Below are 22,474 nucleotides of genomic sequence, written 5' to 3' on the forward strand. Positions count from 1 at the left end.
CAGCAGTGGCAGAAAGCATTAGCAGCCCCCAGAGCTCATCACTGTCTTGGGCTGCACGCAGCTTTGTGTGTCGCTTGAGAAATGGATGTTACCTGTGTGGGAACCCTGGGGTAGTCATTGTGTGTCCCTTGGAAATAGAAAGCTGCTTTTGCTCTAAGTCTGTCTGGTGTCTTTAATAAGCAAGTAAATGTAGAGCCTGCTGTAAACTATGTTATTCCAGTAGTCTGGTGGGTAGAAAGAAGAGGCAAACTCCACAAAGCCTTGCATTTTTTTGGTATGGTGCTTGGAGGGACTGGAGGATCTCCGGATGGGGATTGATTGCTCGGGTTCCTTCCTTTTCTCCCACCCTTAAAAACCTCTCTTCTGCATTTCATCTTTGCCATGTACATATATTGTTGCTTCCTTTTGGTTCGATCTACCCTGGTATAAAACTTTTGCATTTATTTCAGCCTGTGTGAGAGCAACACTTCAGTTCATAGCATAAAACCATAGTCACACTTGAACAAGTGGTATTAAAAGAAGGAGAAAAGAAAGAGAACCCAGACACGGAATACTCTCTCTGTAACCCAGGTGGGTTGAGAGACCCTACCAGAGCTCCCTTGATATGCTGTCCTCAGATTACTGCCTCAAGAAGGAATTGGTACAGCTCATGATGTATCTGCATCATTAGGCAGATACTGTTGGTCACAGACTTGAAAACAGAACCCTGCTTCCAGGGTAATTTAAAATTGCATGCGCTAATTTCATTAAGAAATCGAGTTCAGTCTACTCGTTAATGTGGTTCGATGCTAGGGTTGCAGGGTGTCCTCTAAGTAGGTAAATGGAAAAGATACGTTTTATCAATGTTTGAATGAACAGGTCTTTAAAAGATGTGACATGATTTTGTTTCTTCACAGTAAAGTTAAACACATTTATTATCTAAATGTAGCAGAGCAGCTGGTACAACAAGCTGCTCCTGTCAGTGCTGATATTAACAGCAGAACTCGTCTGAGAAGAGACAGTACCTCCTCCAGGCTGGATCAATGATTCAGCTGAGCTAACGTGGACAGAATAATGCTCCGTGAGATGCTCCAGAAGAAAAGGAATTATTATATCTTCTTCCATAAAAAAAATTATTCTGTATTTCTATGTCATATGAAAAGTTTTTTTGGTTTGCCATCAGATGCAGTATTCTGACATTAGATTTCTGGTATGGTACAATGTTAACTTTAAAAAGATGATAATTTGAAGATAATCTTTTAATTGTACATACTTTCACACTTAATGGAATATTTTTGCACTGAAGCCTCGTCTCTCATGTTGTTGAAGTTGTGCTTTAAGGTTGTGTGTGTTGGGAGGGGTGGAGAGGGGTGTCCTTAAATATACTAAATAGAATTTAGGAATGTTGCTATCCATGTTTCCAACCTCCTTTAAAAAAAAATCCTCTTGTTTTACCAGAAGCTGACCCTCTCAATTTTATAAACTCCTGTGCTTAAAAAATGAATGGAGTAACTGTTCTGTGTATTTCCATAATAGCTGTAATGTTGTGCTGCTTCTTGGCTGCTCTTTGTCCAACCCTGGTATCTGTCTGCCTCTGTCTGAATCTTCTGTTTTGATTCAAAATTTGTATTTGCCTGTGCTGCTGCTCGTAGCACAAAAATCGCTGTCTGCACAAGCACATCATCTTGGCGTTCCATAATCACCAATTACATTTTTATTGCAAGCCCCATTAGAAAGCTTTTTAATTGTGGATTATCATTATAATTACCTCAGAATAGCTGTTTTGGTAAATTTCCAGTGGTACACAAGCCCTTGCAGAGCCTCTCAGAGGCCTTTCAATGCATTAAATATTTGCTGCTTGAATCTTAAATCAAGATTTCCTAGTAGAACGTTTTCTATGTTTTTAGCTTTTCACGTATTGGGTAGTTTTGCTTATTTTCCATTTAAAGGCTAGCATTTCATTACATACATATTACGTGTTTGTCTTCCATTCTTCGGTGCTGGCAATAATTGCACGTTCCTCTGAAGTTAAGCATGCAGGTGGTAACTGTTGTTGTACCGGTTTCAACTTGAGCTTTCTTTGGAAGGTAAATGAGTTCAGCCCAAGAGGTAAAAGGTGATGGTTAGGGTATTAATACTCTTGTAAGAGCTTGTTCTGTGTATGTTTATTAATTATCTAACACAACTGCATATTGGACCAAAGGTACAATAGCCTGCTTGGGACTTTTGCGCATCTCTGCATTTGTTCCTGCTCCCTTCCTCTCCCCAGCCTTCTTTTCTGCCCAGCATTACACTTTCCCTACCCACAGCAGCACAACTGACTGTACGGCCCCATAGTAATCCAGATCGCTGCAGTTACCCAAAGACCCAGAACCCCATCTGGAAGATGGGAGGGACAGGGTAGGAGGCAGGGTATGGCAGCGGGAACAGGGAGTGCCTGATCTGCTTCACTGCCAAAGGCAGCATCTCACCGACGGACATCCTTGCTGCTGTTTGGCAAGCTGTGCTGCTGGGTAGGGGGGCACCTGCATTTGGAGGACCTGGACCTCCGCAGTCTTGTCCTGGGGATCCCATAGTCATAACCAAGAAGGTTGGGTTCTTTTGGTCATCCGGAGTCCCATTATTCTTGAAGAGCATGAAGCGTGAATCATGGTTATGTTCATTCTGGTTGCCTCCTAGAATTTTCATCTTTCCTCTGAAGTAAAATGAGTCTCCGTATATCCTAGAGCAGCGGTCTGAGTAGGTTAAGGCCCGAGAGCAGATGAATCCCTGACGAACAGGGGCAGAAGACAACACATGTCTTGCAGGTGCTCTTTGAAATCTGCCTTGAATAAAACTCGAGTTTGCATTTCTGAGACACGGCTGAGCTTTTGAACACAGTGTCCCTTTCATTTCCTCTGGCTTGAGCTAAACTCAGTTTTTATTACTCATGCCCACTACTCGCTTCAATTTACCAAATTTAGTTCAACCCAGCCTCAAGTGTCCTCAAAAACTTGTGATATTATTTCCTCAAAGAGGCAGGGAGTGCTGTGCTCTGTTGTGCTGAGCTCCAGAGTAATGAAACCAGTATGGGAATGCTTTTGAGCATAATTTACCAGGTATGTGACCCAAGAATGGCTTTAGTTTGCTTTGTTTCTGGGTTAGCAGCAGAACAAATACTTTAAGGGGATCTCTGCCCTGGATGAACAAGAAATGTGAAGTGTAACATTTTGGGAGTAAAGATTTTTTTTGTGAAATTTTCATAAAAGTATGTATACAATTATGTATTATTCCTGCTTTACTTTGAGTACACACATTTAGAGCATGGATTTCCTTCACACTGAGACGAGGAAAGAAAACTGTTCAAGGTTTTTCTTTTCCCAGCCATTCGCCCGTTGCCCTAGCTCCTAAATCAAGAGTTCAGAGTAAGAAGCTGGCTGGTGTAAGCTTCTTGAATTCAGGAGCATTCCCTCATTCTCGGCTTTAGATTTTCTGCCTGAAGAGAGTTTGCGAAGATGACTTAGAAATAAAATGAGTAACACTTTCAACCCTTCAGTTATTTTGCTCCATTACCAGATATCAAAGTGATTTTATAAAGTTTGTGAACTGGACGAAGCTAACTTGTTTGTAGCTCTCCAATTTCTTCAATTTCTTATGTACTATTTGAATGCTACGGAGCAGTAAAATGAGTAGCGTAAGAGTTAAAAAAAAAAAAAAAAGGCAATAATTGTAAATATGGTAGTTCACCCTTGGATTATACTTATATAAGGATGGATACTATGAAAATATGGGAGTATTAGTACATTGCTTTAATCAGAGATAGGCAGCCAAACACATTTTATCGTGAGTCTCAAAGTATTTTCAGACCATTACTTCCTGCATGCAAAATAGCAATAGGTCATAACGCTTTCCAAGGCATGCACTGTATCTGTGCTCGAATGGTTTTTCTCTTAGAAAAATCATAAATTTTAGTTGTTACCATGCATTTGGATGTATATATTTAAGTAATTGTTGCTCTGGGGTCAATATTTCAACTTCTGTTTGTATTGGAAAGGGGAATAATTCTCTGCCTGTTTAGATGAGGTTTTATCACTTCGGTTCCTGTTAATTTAGCAAGTGGCTGGAGGGACTTGCCATCTAATAAAATAGCTGATTTTTTTTTTAAGCCAGAAGAAGGTATTAAAAAAAAAGACTTAATAGAAAAACAGATGTGCTTATATATAGCAGGTGTATATTCTGGTGTTTTGTATGTGAGCACAGCCACACTGCTTGGCAATTACACCACAGTTTTGGTCAAAATCTGGAATATAAAGCTGTTGATGAAAATCAGTGGGAGATGCCGTCTAGTGCCATTCCCTGTAAATGAGATGTGCTGCACTGGGAATTGTCCTGCTAATGTGTTCTAATGCCTCTGTGACTCTTGGGATCAGGAGATGGGTGTGATATTGCTGCTGTAAAATAATGCGGGGGAGAATAATTGCACCTCTTTCTGACAGTATTTGGCTAGTAATGCTGAACTGGATGGCATAGGAATTTTTAGTGGTAGGCAAAAAAATTAAACTTTTTTAGTGACTGTATAATTTGTAATCTGAAAACAGTCAGGACTTTGTAGTATTAACCAGCTCCTTAAGGCTAACACGCAGTGCAGTGTGGCGCAGTGGAGGAGCACACCTGAACCAGCACTGAGATGGAATTGCTGAATGCTTGGTCTGACATCAGTGATGTGGCAGCTAACAGAAATCTGTTGGAATAGACCACCTCTTCTGCTAGAATGTGTTTTGCGAGACAGGAGGAAGATGCACACAGAGTTGCCTTTTGATTTTCTAGTATGCCCCAAGTGCATTTGAGTGTTTGTCCATAACCTGTTTTAGCCGAAGTTTGGAACCCTTCTGCCAAAGGATGCACCATGTCTGGGCAACCACAGCTGATGGAAGGGGAACCATCAAGATGTGGGAGGGTAAAAGTTAAAATTGCATATTGTATTTTGCTAAAGGACACAAAACTGGCCCAGTTTTTGGGGGAGACTTGAAGCTTTCCCAAAAGCTTTGGCAGAATTTCTTAGCTGCATCGTTTTTCCAAACTCTTATGTCTAGCTTTAGAAATAAGACTTTCAGTTAAAAATCCTCCATCAGTTTTCCCATAAACAGCTTTAGTAAGACCTGAGCCCTTTGGAACAGGAAGAAACTCCATGGCAAAGAGCTCCAGGGAACATTTTGTTTCCTGATAGAGGGTTCCAGTTTGCCCACCTCCTTGCTTTGGACGTGACACAGCTTGATGGTGACTTGTGCCATCCTGTAACCTCCTGAGGTTTGGGGGTTAATTACCTAACAGCCGCCCATCTGTGTTTAAAAACAAAACCTTCAAATCAGCAGATTAATAACCAGCAGGATAAAAGAAGGCCATCGTATTTGAAGCAGGGATTGTAAATAGCTCTAATAGCTATTTCTTCATAATGTTTATTGCAGCCACTAATGGGTAAATAGTTCACATGTTTTTCCCTGAACTGTTAGGACCAAGTTACGCAGAAGTTCTTTCATTCGAAGTAATCACTGCAGTGTAGAAATCTGTGCTTTATTCATATAAAGTTTCTGTGCTTTTAATGCTTTTAAGTCTAGCAGCTTTAGATTGCTGCTCATTTGCTGATCTACTGTTAAACTTGCTATTTCTGAATTCTTGTTAGCTGGCCACTATCCTTCTTCTTGCACAGAAAATCTAGCAGATTTAGCAATACTAAAGAACTGACAACATTGCCAAATACTTTTCTTGTGGATTTTAGGTCCCTAAGTTTCCCTGTATGAGCAATTATCTGATTTTATTCAAACAGGTGTGTTTTTCTTTTGTTTCGGTTACACAAGGACTCCACGAATGTTAATATATATATTTACTGAATTTTTTATCTTCTTGATAATCTGTGCAGCTGAAGCTATGCTCTCGAGAAAGTGTCCTCAGAGGCGCGTTGTGTGCATGGTGGTGGGGCAGCTTGGTCTGTGCTTTGCAGGGCTGGGTCACTTTGTGCCTGTGTAGTCCCCACACACACCTGCACAGAAATGTTAACAATTCCCTTCCTAAGCCAGTACCAGTCACTCTCCCTGTACAAACACTGCTTGGAAGGCATGCTGGAATTGCTCGTGAGGAGCGCTAAAAGCTCTGTTTAGGGCAAAGCAGCACTGTTCCTTTATCCTTTTTAGGATCTACTCCCCTAGGTGAGGTTTGACTCATTATTTCATCTGATGTACATAATCACCACTACGTATGTGTGTGTGTGTATTTATATTATTTATTTATTGTTTGCTTGCTTTACATATGACATGCAAAAAATATTCAAAAAAGCTTGCATAGCCATAAGCAAAGAGGTTCATCAGCCCTGATTTAAGCAGGTCTTCTTGCTGTTTTTTTTTTCCCCCATTATACAGAAAGGACATCCTGTGTGTAAACCTTTGCCATCTCACTGGACTAGATGCTAGGAAATTAGGAGTGCAATCAAACTAGGCTTTAATAATAGAGATGTTGATTAGTTGCATTTCTTGACTGCTTGGTCACGCCATCAGCAACTATTTTGAAACACAGTGTGTCAAAGGATACTCCCCTTTTTTCCCTTCTTTCATAACCAACACCTACTTTTTGATGGGAAAATGTTTTTGACTGCCCACTTCAATTAAAAATTTGGTATGTCACAGACCTGCCTTTTCTTAGCATAATGTGCTTTTCCTTACCTGAGGAGAAGAAAAAAAAATGATTTAAAACAATACGAATTATTTTTGTAGAAAATGTTTTTGCAAGGCATTGGCTTTCAACCCTTCCTCGGTGAAGCGTGTTCTCCCACACTGTGAAGCTGATGAGGCTAAAGTTAAAAAGTAGAAAGTGTTTCGCCCAAAGCCACCGTGACATCCCTCTGCAGCCCTCACAAGCTGCTGGTAGGAGCTGAAATTCCTCTCTGCGTCCATTCCTCTGGCCACATCCACCTTCAGCTTTCCTGCATGACATAAATCCTGTTAGTGAGCTGGATCTGTGCAGGGCAACAGCTATAGTGGGAAATTCAGAATGACTTTTGTCAGTGCTTCTTCCTTTTCATCTGAATTGTCACCTCCTGTGGCAACCTTGTGGAAGAGATTTGAGCAGCTCCCGACTTCATGTCTCAGCTACCTGCTGTGTACTGCTGGCTTTATTTTAAAGACGTAAGGATGGATTTAAACTCAGGACAGGAATTTGACACGAGTTGTCCATACAGGATCCCTGTGTAGTGCTGATACCGTTTCAGAGCAGATAGTTTTGCCCATCAAACAGAGCAGCTGAAGCGATTACTGTCTCAGGTGCTGGTGGTGATTTAGGCTGAACTGTTGCATTTCTATTGCAGCAGAACAGGAGCACTCATATATTCAAGGAACATGTCTCAGCCAGGGGGTGAAACTTACCTGAAGCACATTTGGATTTGCAGAAGTACTGATGGGAGATTAATGTCATCATGCATTTGGTTGCAGCAATCATTAGAAGGGGGTTTGCTTTGAAAATAGAATAAAACATGTTGGAACTCTGGGTTTTGCCTCAAAACAAAATTCTGATTTTTAACTGGGAACCAGCTGCTGGAAACTCAGCATTGCTGCCCCTCGGTCAGATTTAGTTTGTTGTGCTCATCTTCAGAAATGCTAATGTCATTGGGACCTAAGTATAGTATAAAGGAAAGAAGGGAAAATACAACGTTTCCTCTGGTTGTTAAATGTGTTTGATAGAGTGCATGGATTTTTTACTGTCTTCTTCTAGAATTTCATGCTATTTTTCATCCATTGCTGATGGGTCTTTCATGCCTCAGTAGTAAAGTAGCATTTTTAAAGGAGTATAATATGCCAGTATTCCCCTTCTCCCCCAGACAGCAGAGAGGTTCAGATATATTTTGTTTTGAGGTATTTTTAAGTTTCTTATATCCCTTCAGAGAGATGTGTCCACCAACGTGCATGTTGAGATATCTTTTAAAAATGAAAAGTCATTTAAAAGCACAGTCTCTGCATCTGCTACTGTAAGTTGAAATCCTAATGAGTGATCCTGTTTCTCGCTCTGAGAACTTTTAAAGCTTTCCAGTTTGATATGAGAAATTAAAATTCTGACTTTTCAGGCAATATTGTTAATAGCTTTCGTTGTGCTTAAAAGCACTGAATTGTCTTCCTTACATAACGGACTAAATGGTTGATTTCAGTGGATTCAGGATTTCAAGGCAGTGATAGAATTCTTAATTTTTAGATCACATTCTAGCCCGAATCAACCAGCGTTAACAGATGTCTTTCAATTGAATTTGGACGGTTTATTAGGCTCATAGTAAAATACATTTAAAGTTCATAAATTCTGTTGAGCATGTAATACACATAATTTTCCATTATATGATACTTTAAGTACTTGAATTACTTCACCTCACAATTTTGTTTTACCTACGTTAATAAGCATGCATTATAGTAGAAGTAGCAATGCAAGAAATGAGTGGATGCACTGACTTTATTTGATAAGTGCACCAATAGTAGTCTTAACAGGAAGATGTTCTTTCTTTCTTTTTGTAAGGATGCGAGATACTGCAAGAAAAATAGAAGAGAAGTATTTTTCCAATCTTGCAACCCATGTTGAATTTCTTCCGGTTGAATGGAGGTCAAAACTTACCCTGGATGGAGGTACATTACTTGATTCTTTTGTTATTCCAGTAGCTGTAGTCTTCAAAATTGTCCCCCAGAAGTTTCATGCTGTGTTCTCTGCATGTGCCTTGTTTGGATTTTATCATTCTCCTGCATGTAACTCAAGTCTCTTTTCTTTCAGACACTGTGGACTCCATTACTCCGGATAAAGTACGAGGTTTAAGGGACATGCTGAACAGCAGTGCGATGGATATCATGTACTACACAAGTCCTCTTTATAGGGATGAAGTAAGTGTTTGCTTGTTTGTTCGTTTGTTTGTTTTCCTGAGACACTAAATAAATAATACTAAAACTTTTCAAGTATAGATCACCTGTAGTTGCTGGTATTGCGTGGGCAGCAAGTGCAGCTCTCTGGGATCTTCCTTCTGTACCCCTGACACTCCTCACTTATTGTTTCTGAGACAGGAAAAGTTTCCAATTCAGTGCTGGCCTTGTATCCAAGGGGTAGGCAAAATTCAGGTTTGTTTTCCTGTTGGGAGCTATCTGTGAGAAGATAACCAGGATTTGGCAGAGTTCGTCCTAGGATTTGAGACAGGAGCAGACAGGCATCTATTTCAGATGAGCAATAGAAATGTCTTTTCTTATTCTACAGTAGAAAATAAGAAATATTACCATGTGTGCAAGCATATAATATTTTACGGTGTTTTTTTTAGTATCATTGAGGAGTAACCAGCAGCTTCAACATTTCTGAAAGACATGAGGCTTTAATTTTGTAAAATTAGGGATACTAGGTTCTCCTTTTGTCCTATCAGTATGTGTGTAAAATATCTGGAAAACATCCAGCAGGATGATCCTCGTATATCCTTGCTGTTAAGGGACTCCTAAGTTTGGCATGTAATTTTAGAGAAATTATGAACATAAAAAAATAACATTTACACTTCAAGTAATCAAAATACAGAGTTTTAACAGAGCGAAAAGTAGAAAAACAGCAAAAACTTCAATCAGTGTAGTATGTTTAGAGCAGAAATCAGCAGCTTAGAAATGAGAGGGTTTTTTACAGTGTTTTCGTACATCTGCACATTCTGAGCAATGGGACTCCATAGAGTTGAGTATCTTCTTACCTCTTGCAAAATCTGTAGATGTCATTAAATTTCTGTCACATGTGAAGTCATATGGGGCCAGCAGCATCTGTAAACATGCCCAAGCCAGTTTTGATAGAGGTATACACTTGACCTTGCAAGAAAAGCAGGACAGTTACCTGTTTGTTAGGTGACTGTTCATATACTGGAAGCTGTTGTTTATTCTTGCCATGCCTGCATAGGCATGTGAGCTTTCGTCTGTGTGGCCCCATTCATCAAATGGAAAAGCCTTGAATAAATGACAAAGTACCCTGTAAAACATATACATTGCATCACCCCATGAGCATCCTTTGTTTGCCACACGTCCTGGAAAAGCCCTGTAGGGAGGTTTTAGGATTACATTCTATAGGAATTATAGTTTTTTCTTTATTGACTGCATTATATATAGAGCAGTGGTAGTGTTTTTGCAGCTTTCATGCTCAGTCTGCGTGGTTAAACTAGGGGTTGTGGAAGGTATTTTCAAAGCTTACCAGAGGACCTGATGCCACCTTTCATTAAAATTAAATACATTTAAGTACTTTAGACTGTCAACGTAATTGTAAAACCTAAACTTCCTAATAATAATAACTTTCCTGATAGCAGCAGTGGTTTTGAAATTGCTATGAGCCTTTTAAGCTTCCAACACTAGAAATAAGTGTAATGAAAGCTGTGCTCTCTTGTTGCTTGCTAATGCAAAGTTCATTGTTCAGGGCTCCTGGGTTCTCAGCTGTGTATCAGGTTTCCTTGTCTGTTGTGGAACTGAGACCAGTGTGAACTTCTGTGGCAAGTGAAGAAAACTTCTCTGGCAGCTCGAAAATAGATTTTTAAAGTGCATTAGAGGCTTGGCATGCCTACTGGCATCTTATGGGAAATGGATTAGCAAGTAAAGGTTAAGTATGCTGGCCAACGATGCATGAAAAATTGAATTCATTGCCCAGAAGAGCTGTAGTTTTGCAGGTATATTACCATCCCTCAGGTATGAGAATTGACAAATAACTGCTGTGGCTATACTTAGATCTGATTACAAAAGTTGTTTTCTTCACTAAATCAAGTGAATTTTTGGAGAATGAAGGACCACCCACGGTAGGAAAAGATCAGGTTCAAGACCCTCTAAGGAACCTGAAGATGCACAAGTCCATGAGATCTGATGAGATGCATCCACAGGTCCTGAAAGAACTGGCAGATGAAGTTGTTAAGCCATTATCCTTCATATTTGAGAAGTCGTGGCAGTCCATTGAATTCCCCAGTGGACTGGAAGAGGGGAAACATAACCCTATAACCCATAAGGAATTGGCTGGATGGTCACACTCAAAAGAGTTACAGTCAACGGCTCGATGTCTAAGTGGAGACCAAGGACAAGCGGCATTCTTCAGGGGTCTGTATGGGGACCGGTACTGTTTAATATCTTTATTAATGACAGGGACCGTAGGATCAAATGCACCCTCAGCACGTTTGTTGACGACACCAAGCTGCGTGGTGCTGGAGGGAAGGGATTTCATCCAGAGGGAGCTTGGCAGGCCTGAGGGGTGCGCCTGTGAGAACCTCGTGAGGTTCAACAAGGCCAAGTGCAAGGTCCTGCAGCTGGGCCAGGGTAACCCAAACCATCCTGTGATTCTATGAATTTTCTTGAAACATTTCACCCCAACAATACGTCCTGGTTGATCATTACCCTTCCTTATTTGGTCTGCATTGATAAATCTTACAGCTTTCTCAAAGCGAATTTGTACACTTTGAATTGCGAGCATTTGTCCAAAAAGCACTATTTACAGGTGTAATGTTAAAACCTTGAAGAACAGGTTTCTGAAGTGAATCTTTGTTGTAGTCAAAATATTTGGATGCAGTTTTTCTTCTTTGCTCAGCTACAGAGTTCATGTGCTGCCACTGAGTTGTCAAGGATGTGACCTCTTGATCACATCCCTGCTCACTTAGCTAGGAGTTGTGGAAACCCGTAGTCATTAAATACTTGTACGTCTTTTCACCTTTTATTTTGCCTTTAGCTACAGAAATGAGACTTGTATTTTTTTAGTTACTCCTTCTTATCCCATTTTATTTCCTGTGACCTGACTTTGCACAGATTAAGGACAGTATTATCAAGCTGAGCATTCCTGTGGAAAACCAGCATTGTGGTGTCCATCTCCCCACCATGTTCAGTGGTCACTCTGTTCAGAGTATTCATTCCAGCTCGGAAGTAAGCTTTGTCTTCAAGTATTCACATAGTCCCATGTTGCTCAGAATTAGTATTCCTGCACACCACTTTATAACACCAACCTGAGTCTTTGGATGCTGTTGGTGCTCCTAAAGCTTTCCATCCAAACATCTTAGAAGTGTCTCAAAAGGAGCTAATTAAACTTTGCTGTGCCCCATGAAATGAATTGAACAATGCAGTGAGTTCACCCTAGAGAAGAACAAAAGCTGTTATCCACCTGACAACGCTTAACTATACTTTGATACTAATTTTATTTCTAATTCAAAGGATTTCTCCCCACATCTGGAAGTAATGTGGCCATTGCTTTAAAGCTTTTGACTGCTCTTTAAACCTCTTGCTGAGGGATATGTGAGTGGGTAACCACTGAAGGAAAGAAAAAATAAGGAAAAACCTTGTCATATCAGCTTTCATATGAGACAGCAGACAGCTGCTTCGGATGCAGCTGGATTGTTCAGTGAGGCATTACGGGAACCTGGTGGATAACCCCCTCTCTGATTGCAGGTATTGTTTCTTCTGCAGCATGGTAGGAAAATGTCAGAAGCACCTTTTGGATTTTTGACATGTAATGTGATACTAGACACGTATCAATAATTCAGTGAACATCTCAGACTGCCTGGTCTCAGAGTTCAGTGTGGGGGCTGTTTGTAGCCCTCCCAGTTGATTGTGGCATTTGCGTGAGGCTGCAAGTGAACTGTGCTACGCAGCTCCTCGTCTGTGTGGTGCTCCGTGATGAGGAAAGCAGAGTCCCTGTTTAAACATTACAGACATGATAACAAAAGAAACTAAGTTGATATTTTGATGCCCGCATGCCTATTTCTAAATGAGCAGTCATTTCACACTGATTCTGATCTTGCTGGTGCTATTTATGGTAACGTAATATGGGCTGTTAGTGTGTCCAGTGGGTGACTGTGTCACATCCGTGCTGCTGTGGTTCTGTGTTTCTTTAATAATAAATGGTTCTGACAGAGTTTAAAAAGCCTAATTGATGCATAGCAAATTTAGTGTTGTCACCTTCATTATATTGTTAAGTGCTTATTTTACTGATCTCCACTGTGCTTACTTCCAGGCTAATTGTAATGCTGTGAATTATTGATATGTCTTGGCAGAAAGTTCCTGCAATACAGGCTTAATATTATCTGCATCCGTCACTGAAAGACCTTTAAAATGTTAGTTCAAATATTGCAATAGCCTCAGAAGATCAGTAGATGTTTATGGATTACTTCCGCCACAGCCGACGTGCAGGGGAAAGAATGCAATGGGCATTGAATGTTTCTCACCAGCTGGCGAGAGGAAATGAAGGGTCAGGGACGTGGAGGAGTGTTACAGGCTTTAGGAGACCAGGGGATGCAGTGACATGCAGTCAACATAGCGTTGCTCCCCTGGGCAGGCTGCACTGTCCACCTTGAAGTGGCTTGTCACTTTGCTCTTACACACATACGAAAGAAAGGGGATTAATGACTGTACTCTTCAAAGATGGAACTAGTATTAATTTTTACTAGAGATTTCATCCCTCTTTGATAAGAGGTTTTGTAATTGGAATGTTCTTCTCTGCTTCACTCCTTTCAGCAGTAAAAAGCATTTTTTTAACATGTTTCAAAAGGAGAGGGATGTGAGGCAGGAGATTTTTAACTGGGACTATTTCAACACTGGTTTTGCTTATTCCCTTGAACCTAATAGGGAGCTGCTTGCCAGCACTTTCACAGGTTGCTTAATTCATTTGATTGTCAGCTTCATAAAGTGGTAGGTTACTGGATCTGCCAGAACCTAAACTTAGCTTTGACTACGGTGACTTGGCTAGAAATGGGTTGGGCTCAGCTTTTCAACAAAAAGAGGGGTAGTGAGAAAGAGACTGGGGTCTGGGCAGATCAGTGGATCCTTTATCTGTAACGTCGCTAAGACACGAAGCCGTTCCTGTCTTTTCACACAGTTAAGTCTCATTCTGGCCTCTCATCTGTTGTTGTGACACTCTTCTGGCATCCATCCGTGATGCCGCCAGGCAGCATGACAACTCCTGTGTTCTGGAGGGTCAGCAGCCTCCCCACCTCTGCGGTATGTGCTGGCATGTTTTTGTTCATGTGAAGCAAATGCTCCTTGCTTTTGTTTTCGTGCTCCTTTACAATCTATCCTTGAGCTTCAGATTTTCATTGGCTTTTAAAGACCTTCTTCCACCTTCAGTTGGCCCACACGCTTTCTTATTGCCTGTTTGCTGAATTTTGTACAAATTTGCACTTTCTTCTTGAAGGTCTCTTGACGTCTGGAGGGAACTGCTCACAGAGCTCACAGTTCTCAGATCTGCTTCAGATTCCTTTCCCACGAAGCCTACAGAAACATTCATGCTGTTCAAGCTGGAGTGGTGCAGAGGTCAGGTTTCCTGCACTCCCTTTTAATATGTAGTTATCTGTTATTGTTTGTTGTGTTTTTTTTCCCTTGGGCTTCAAGCTGTTCATGTGAGAAGATGTCCAGTGGTGAGGGTCCCGTGGATAGGACAGAAAGGCACTCCGAAAGTTTCACAAGGGGGTGCTCAGAGCTGAGAGTAGTGCCAGTAGAGGACAATCAGGAGAGCCCAAGAGAAGGGCAATTTTTTTGTTGTCTTTGGCAGATGAAAGAGGTTGAGATTAGAGTGCTATATTCAATTTTCAGCCACGAGCAGGCCATTGAGGATTTGAGTAAGAACAGTGAAATCTCTGCGTCACTTCTGTGCTCAGGGTGCCAGCAGAGGGTTTGTAGTCCTTATTCTCGTGGAAAAAAAAATAATAATTTCCTGAATATTGAGTGAAAGTGTCATTTTCTACCCTGGTACTTTTGGAATGCACTGAAAAGCCCACTTTTACCCCAGCAATCTGCCCACTAGGACATGCAGGGGAGGTGAAGTTCTTCCTACTGCCTCCTCGGGGTGGTCCAGGCCTTTGTCTGCCACACACATAGCCAACTTCCTTCTGCTTTGCAAGAAATCGGCATGCTTATCTACGCTTGGGTCTTGCAAGACTTTTTTCCATCAGAAGAGGAATGAACGGCTGTTTTGGATGCTGGTGATGGGGATTTAGAGGCTTGTTTTTTTCCAGCTCAGCACAGGACACTCTTAATGCCCTTCACAGAGGGGCTTCAGCTGAGACAGACAGCAGCTCTGCATATCTCACTGCCTACACATTTACTTACTGCCCTTCATGCTTCAGCAATCCAGGCGTACCCAAGTGTCCAAGAGGCGATTAGAGACGTGATCCTTCTGCCCATACGGTCAGTCTTGCCACAGCTCCTTCCTCTGCCGGGATGGCAGCGGTGTGTCTCGTCTGGCCGAGGCTCCCATCTTGTGTTTACAAGCACATGCCCTTGCCACCAGGACTCCTGAACGGTTGGGATGGGTTGTTTGGGTTTGGTTTGGTTTATGTGTTGGAAGTGATATGCCAGACAGGCATGTAATTGGAAAGCAGAAAAGCAGAGGGGATTTATGGCCAGATGAGAGCAGGCCCAGTGACCCATTCCCTGCCTTGATTGTCAGTCTCAGCTTTGTCTTCCCCTCAAATTGCATGACTGTCACTCTGGCTCTCAACACGTATGCAGAGAGGCCATTCTTTGCTTGGCTTTTAATTAAGTTTGCGAAGGGTGAAGAGCACTTAACCTCAGTTTGTCAGCATATAAGCTGATGACTTCTGAGCAACTTGATCCTGTCAGCTTAAGTTTCCTACACGGAAGATGTGCTGGCACAAGTTCAGCTGATAAAGGGAGCTCCAGGCAGCTAATAATCGATCTACTTTTCACGAAGCAAAAATAAAATAGTTTCCCAAAAGAGCCTTGCAGAGCAGTAGCAGCATGCGGCATCTGCTCAGTTGTCCTGTGGTGTTTTTCTCCATTCACCCTGTGTTACTGAAATCTTCAACCACTGGAAATCAGGTCTCTCTCTTGCCTTTTGGGAGCAGAATAAAACATCTAGGAAATGCATCCATGACTTGGATACTGCTGTGTCAAGCTGTGTCACAGGCTGTGTCTCAAGCGTCTTTATTTTTGCAGGTCTGAAAATGTAATGACACATAAGGGCGCTCTACCAAGTCTGAGGATTTTGGGTTGCTTAATTTGCCTGATTATGACTGCCTATAAAATCTGCCTTTGAAATTTGACTCTATTAAAGGCTTCAGGTGTTGTAAAGTCCTTCTTTATTTCTGTTTTATTTTCTCTGGTTATACGTGAGCATTTGCAGTGATGCATCTGCAAGGTTCATAGCATTTTAATCCTGCACCAGTCTGCACTGAAACGATCAGTCTGCAAAATGTGCTCAGGTTTTCTTTCCCCAGAAATCAGAACAAAGAGAAAGGACTTTTCTGGAAAGGAAAATAGGAACGTTGGAAGATTTTCTGTACCTTTCTTTCAAATAATGCAGTGTCCTCAGGCTGATGCTAAACTGATGTGGTGGAAGGTTCAGCTGGGATGAAGGGATTTGATGTGGCTGTTCATGAAGAAATAAGAAGTGTTCCCGTTGTTACAATGGTTTGATTTGCTCATAGCAGACACGTAAGCCTGCTGCATTTCACTGGTCCCTCCTGGAAGAGCTGAGGGTAACGCAGAGCTTAGCAGCCAGCGGATTAGCAGTCAAAGCAGCCAGCAAGGTTTGTGGGAGCAGCTGCATGGAAAAAAATTGACTCACTTGGCTGCTGCCACATTTATCCTTTTGTGTGAGATATTTGAGCTTGTTTAGTCTGTGCAAGAAGCCTTTAGGAGATGGTGATACAGGTTGGGCAAAAACTCAAGGAAACTCTAGCCTTTTTGTGGGGAAAACCTTACTAAAAGCCCTTCTGGGGGGGCTGGCAAAGAACAGCAGTACTGCAGGGGCTGCAGAAATGGCTCTTTGTCAATGCTCAGTCTCACTGATCACCAAAATAAGGTGGAAACGGGGAGGGAGGAGGCAAGAGGGGAGATGGAAACAGAGAGGGGTCGGTTCATGCTGCATTCCACTATTCACTTTTTTTTTTTCCTGGATGATTCCTACTTTCCTGTTTTCAGGCAGAAAGAGCAGGTGTTTCCTAAGCACGTAATGGATGCATGGAGCAGCAGGCAGTGAGGCTTAGGGTTGGCAGAAGCACAGGGGAAAGCAGAGGGCAAAGGGCTTCCTTGTTGGGAGGCCATCGGTTATAGCTCAAGTGTGAGCAGGAGAAGTTCTGCCAGCAGGAGACCAGGCTCTGGACTATGCACCCTCCGCTTACAACCTGACAGTGAGGTATAGACCATGCAGCAGCCACTCAGGTGTTGTGCTTTGCAGGGGGGGCTGGGTGAAAGGGGACCTGTTTTTTTTTTTTTCTTTATTTTTTTCTTTTTTTCATTAAACAGATTCCCATAAACCATTTAAAGGGAGGAAAAAAACATGACCAGCTGTACATGGGGGGGAAAAAGTCAGCTTTACAATGATGCAGTTTAGGAGAGAAAATTTAATAGGTGGCTGTGTTCGTGTTTAATTACAATGAAGTGTTGATTTTGATAAGGACAATTGATATTTATAGAAATAATTTTTAATGGTGGGTTAGGATACATTCAGGCTGTAACTACAAAACAGATCTGAAAGCACTTCATGTTATACTTGCCAGGCTAAAACCCTTTTCAAAACAAGCTTTTGTTTTACAGGTCAGGGTATTGTGTGCTTTTTAAGACTAAGAAAGCAGCTCAGGATTAAATAATATCTTAACTTTATAGACTGCTTAACTAAATAATTTTGTAGCTGGGACTTAAAATGAATTTGCTTTTTCTTTTCCTTCTGTCGTTTTTTTTTTCTTACTGTGTATCAAAAGGATCAGTTGTCTGATCAGAGTTGTTTTTGTCATAGCAGAAAAATAAACCATTCATACATAGTGCTTCAAAACCTGGAGGCTTTACTACAGCAGATCTATTATACAACAAAGTTAGGTAACCGGTGATTTGGAGTTTAGAAACAATATCTGGCCAATGATCTAGTTTGAATTTAATGCTTGTACTCTGGCTTGCAAACTTAAATATACTGCTATTTGGAAATCCTTGAACAGTTTCGTTGCTGTCCATGTTTTTGCCTATCTCCTCAGTAACGGCATGTTTTTAAGGAGCAGGACGGTCAAAAGCAAGGTTAGATATTGTGTCCGACCAGGACTTTCCAGGAATTTGCTGTATTACGCCTCAAAATGGCAAGAGAACAAAACCTTTATAAAGAAATGCTGTGATGCCAGCAGGTTACTTGTGCTCTCTGTGCCTATGGGCTGTGGGCAGGCCGACAGAAGATCCTTCCTGGAAGGTATCTGCTTTTCCTCTGAAATAAGACTACGGTAGAGGAGAGTAGGGTACAGGACAATTGAGTAAGCTGGGCAGTGCACTGGGAGCAACAGCTTTTATGCAACAAGCAACACAGGGAAGTAGTTGAGTTGTTATTTTTAACTTCCCATTAAAAAAAAAAAAGTTGCATGTTGGCATGTATTGCTTAGGACTTTCAGGTTTAGATGGTGTAGGATTTTTAAAATGAGATGGCATTAGTCGTCTCCCCCTATACTGACAGAGTGCCTGGAAGCCACAATGAGTCCAGCACCAGTCTGCTTGGCATTTCTATGCTGCCTGCTCTGAAACAAGGAGCCCATGCTCCAGGCAGAGCACCTGCTGTGTGGCTGGGGGTCCTGGGCTCCCTGCTGAGGTCCCCGATGGCAGGACAAAGTGTGTCGGCTCCCTCGGAGGATCACAACAGCCGGCCACACAGACACTGGAGAGCAGCATTCCCTCTTATCTCTGAGCTCCTGGCAACAATCCTGAACCGCTTTGATTTCAACAGATTTGTTATTTTGTTCTGGATTGTAATCAAAACCTTTTTTTTAAATGGAGAAAATGCCAGCCAGCCAAAGCTAGTCCTGATTTCTATTTTCAGCTCTTGCTAAAAACCTCTGCCTGTTTGTTCATGTGTGAAAGTAGCACCCAAAGTCTGCATAGTGCCAAACGCATCACAGTGAAAAGACTTGAAAATGGGAATGTTGATATTTTCCTCTCTGAGCTGTCGCAAGGCTTTGTTAATCATTTCACAACGCTTTGAGGGATAGGGCTTGTGTGGTTTCTGTCTCAGTAAAGAGTGCACCAGACACTGACAGTCCTAGTGCCATTCATATTTATATTCAGTAATGATTCAGACACTTGAAAAATCATGCTCAAATTACATGTTCTATAGCTCTAATTTCCTGTTGCTAACAAGGAAATGATTTGCAATTTCTTGTTTGTCCTCCTCTGTGCCACAGCCGGGAAGCATTTCTCAGTTACCATGTTGAATAGCACAAGTAAAGCTGCCTTTTTTTTTTTTGTTTGTCAAATTTCTAAATCTTGTGGCTTTTTACATTTTTCTTTAAAAATTATTTCTGTGAATCTTAACATTTTTATGCATATGTACACTAGTATAGGATTTGAAGCAGATAAACCTCTGGGATATTCAATTAACTTCGGGCCAATATGTATTTATTTTGGTAGTATCGTAAGATTAGTTTATGATGTCTGAGAACTATGTTACATTCCTATTTTTCCTTCACAATCTCCCAAAAGCCTATAACCAGTAAATACCTACTCGGTTTCTTAGCATTGTTTATATCAAATGTTCAAATTCTGGCTCTGCCTGTCTCATTTGTGCTCTTTCTCCTCCCCTATCTTCCTTTTGCCTGGGATGAGGCTTTTTGTTCTTTATCAGCATCATTTCTTTCTGATTCCTTTGGAAAAAATACATTGGGGGTAGTATGGTAGGAGTAGAAGTAAGATAGAAAGCCTACTTGTAGATAGGCAGTGGGCAGAATAATGAAAGACTGAATGAGATCAAGTATGCTTTACAAAGATCCAAAAGCAGTTTGGGATATTTTCCCAGAACCCATTTAGGCTGTCGCTTTAGTGTCTGAGCATATCAGTTTTAGTGGATTTATCTTCCCAGTCCCACGCAGCAAGGTAGGAATGCTGTTACTTCGTTTTGATGAATAGAGAAGGGAGCATGGGTCTAGGGTTACGTGCAGGGCTTGTCGCAGAAATGCAAGCTGGTTCCAGATCGTATGGCCCAGGCTCCTTCCAGCCTCCTAAGTGAGAAAAGGAGCTGAACCTCTGACAGAGGAGAAACATACTGCCGAGAGGGAGAAACGGGGGGAGAAACAGGCAGTGAGGGAAATACAGGTGTGTTAGCAGTCACTGCTTTGCTAATGGACTGCTAGTGAAAAGAGAGACCTATTGCTTATCTCATGAGGATGTTGCGGAGTAATTCAAGCACAGCTGTTACTCATTTGAGGGTTTATTTCAATATCACAGAGTGGGTTGTGAGGCATTGGATCAGGCTGCCCAGGGAAGTGGTTGAGTCACCATCCCTGCAGGTATGCAAAAGACGTGTAGATGTGGTGCCTAGGGACGTGATGTGGTGCTAGGTTAACAGTTGGACTTGGTGATCTTAGAGGTCTTTTCCAACCTAAAGGATTCTGTGATCATGCCTCGGGCTGTGCAGTGCAGCAGTTTTAGGGTTGGCACATGGCTTGGTGGTGCCCCTCAGGTTCATTTGTTCTGTTCTACAGGTGGGCATTTTGAGGGCTGTTTCTAGAACAGCAACAGAGTTGAAGCAACCCTAAGGCTTTGTTCACCTCCTGAACCTACGCAAACAGACCATCATGCTTATTCTATCTGCATGCTCAAGAAGCTGGTCTATGTAGCATTCAACATACATGAACAGGAGTGATATGATGATGTTGTTAAACTTTCTTCCCCTACTGTCTTAAAACAGCTTGTCAAGGGGCTGCAGCAGGAGCTGAACCGGCTCTACACGCTTTTCTGCTCTCGGAATCCAGAGTTTGAGGAGAAAGGAGGGAAAGTCTCGATCGTGTCCCACTCACTGGGCTGTGTCATCACCTATGACATCATGACTGGCTGGAACCCCGTCAGGCTTTACGAGCAGTTGCTGCAGAAGGAGGAGGAGGAGCTCGAAGAGAGTTGGATGAGTTACGAGGAGCAACGTTTACTTGAAGAACTTTACATAACCAAACAACGGTAATGCATCCACTTCTGATTATGAAAGGAAAAAAAAAAAAACACATCTCTAAATGATGTCCTTTGGGTGTTTCCAGAACCTACCATGGCTGTTATCTTCTGTGGCTGCTGTTCCTGTGATGATGCTGAATGGCAGTGGTAAATGCTAAACTCAGGACTAAGCAGTCAGAGATAGCTGGCACTGCTAATAAGAGCTCTGAACCTATATCCTATGGGCTGTACCAAAACCAAACAAGTAGCTGCTGCTTACTGCCTGCATGCACTGGGAGCTGCTCTTAGCTGGGAGGGAAAGGAGACAGTCAGGCCGTTAGCCCTCAAGAGACTTGAGAAACACAGCAAAGTAGCTCGCAGGTGGACAGTGAGCTGAAATACTCACAACCTGAGTAGTGAAATTCCTGTGTTTCTAGAGAAAAATGAGAAGTTTTCTCCAAGGAAAGCTCAGCTTGGAAATTGAGCTCCACCAGCTGGATTACAGATGTTGTGATTACTGTGATTGGGCTTATGGGATTACTGCTCTGCTGCGGATCATTTACCAGTTTCTGCATGCTACCATTTGGAAAGGTTAATGCAGTTCTGCATGCAAAGCAGCACTGCCCATTGTGGCAGATTGGATCTTGGTTTTGGTGCCTTACAAGTGTTGGTATGGATTCTCCGTATTAGGGGACGTTGTAGATCATCATGATGTCTCCACAGTGTTAAGGTCCCTTCCCTGTTCTAACCTGGATTTCAAGGTGCTATGAGGCCCTTGTAAATAGAGAATCTAATAATAGGAGCTTGAGCTTCAGTCTTTCAGTGGGAAGGCGGGGATAAATCATGGTCACGGTTCTTTTTGGTGCCTTATTGAAACCTATCTTAGTACTGGTGGCACTTGGGAAGCATTAATATAGTATCAGATCTCTTGCAGTACTTGAAATCAGTATGCGTGTAATTAGAGGTTGGTACAGAACATCTCTTAACAGCTGCAAGGCTGGATAAAGTGCAACCTTTCTGAGAGAAGGGAAGTAAGAGACCAAATAATCTTGCCTAGTGGTAAAACAAGCTTTCAGGCATATTACTGGCATGTGAGTAGTGAAAAATTACCATTTTCACACTTACAGCTCCTTAGGCGTTCACTGAAGTGTTTCAGGTTTCATCCGTGGTAATTCAAGTACCATTTCACACAGGCACTTCTGTAATAGATAAGAGTGGCTCTCCTGTCCATGAACCACATTAGTGTCGTGCAGTCTTAACTGCTACAGGATGCCAGTTCTATATTTTCTGACTTCTGGATATCTAGTGTTGTAAGGTTGTCAAATATGTAATGGATTTCTGGAAGTACTTATGCCTGAGTAGGGTGTGTGACAGCATGTATAAATATTCTACGTTGTAGAATAACGTACACAGAGCATACGAGTTTGTTTATTGAAACCCTTCGACAGCAGTTCACAATAGTTAAGAATTCCACATGCCTTCTTTTTTTTTAATGAATTAGTTTTTTTTAACAAGTTTTTCTTTTTTTTAATGAATTAGTATTCATTAAAGCATGCTAACTTTTTTGAGAGTACCACTTTTCAGAAAGCTTTAGCTCCAGACTTGTTTCTTCCTAATCAGGA

The 22,474-nt window shown here is 41.7% G+C and overlaps 1 protein-coding gene across 2 annotated transcripts in view; it reads left to right on the top strand.

Annotated features, from left to right (window-relative positions):
* Nucleotides 1–22,474, top strand: part of DDHD1 (DDHD domain containing 1) — a 66,378-nt gene that overhangs the window by 31,698 nt on the left and 12,206 nt on the right. For both annotated transcript variants that reach the window (XM_035551200.2, XM_035551199.2), the window contains 3 exons: nt 8,503–8,609; nt 8,752–8,858; nt 20,620–20,882. In XM_035551200.2, coding sequence (XP_035407093.1) covers nt 8,503–8,609; nt 8,752–8,858; nt 20,620–20,882 — 477 coding nt within the window. The remainder of the gene's footprint in view (nt 1–8,502; nt 8,610–8,751; nt 8,859–20,619; nt 20,883–22,474) is intronic.

The sequence above is a fragment of the Cygnus atratus genome, chromosome 5 (assembly GCF_013377495.2).
Source record: "Cygnus atratus isolate AKBS03 ecotype Queensland, Australia chromosome 5, CAtr_DNAZoo_HiC_assembly, whole genome shotgun sequence".
Taxonomy (NCBI): domain Eukaryota; kingdom Metazoa; phylum Chordata; class Aves; order Anseriformes; family Anatidae; genus Cygnus; species Cygnus atratus.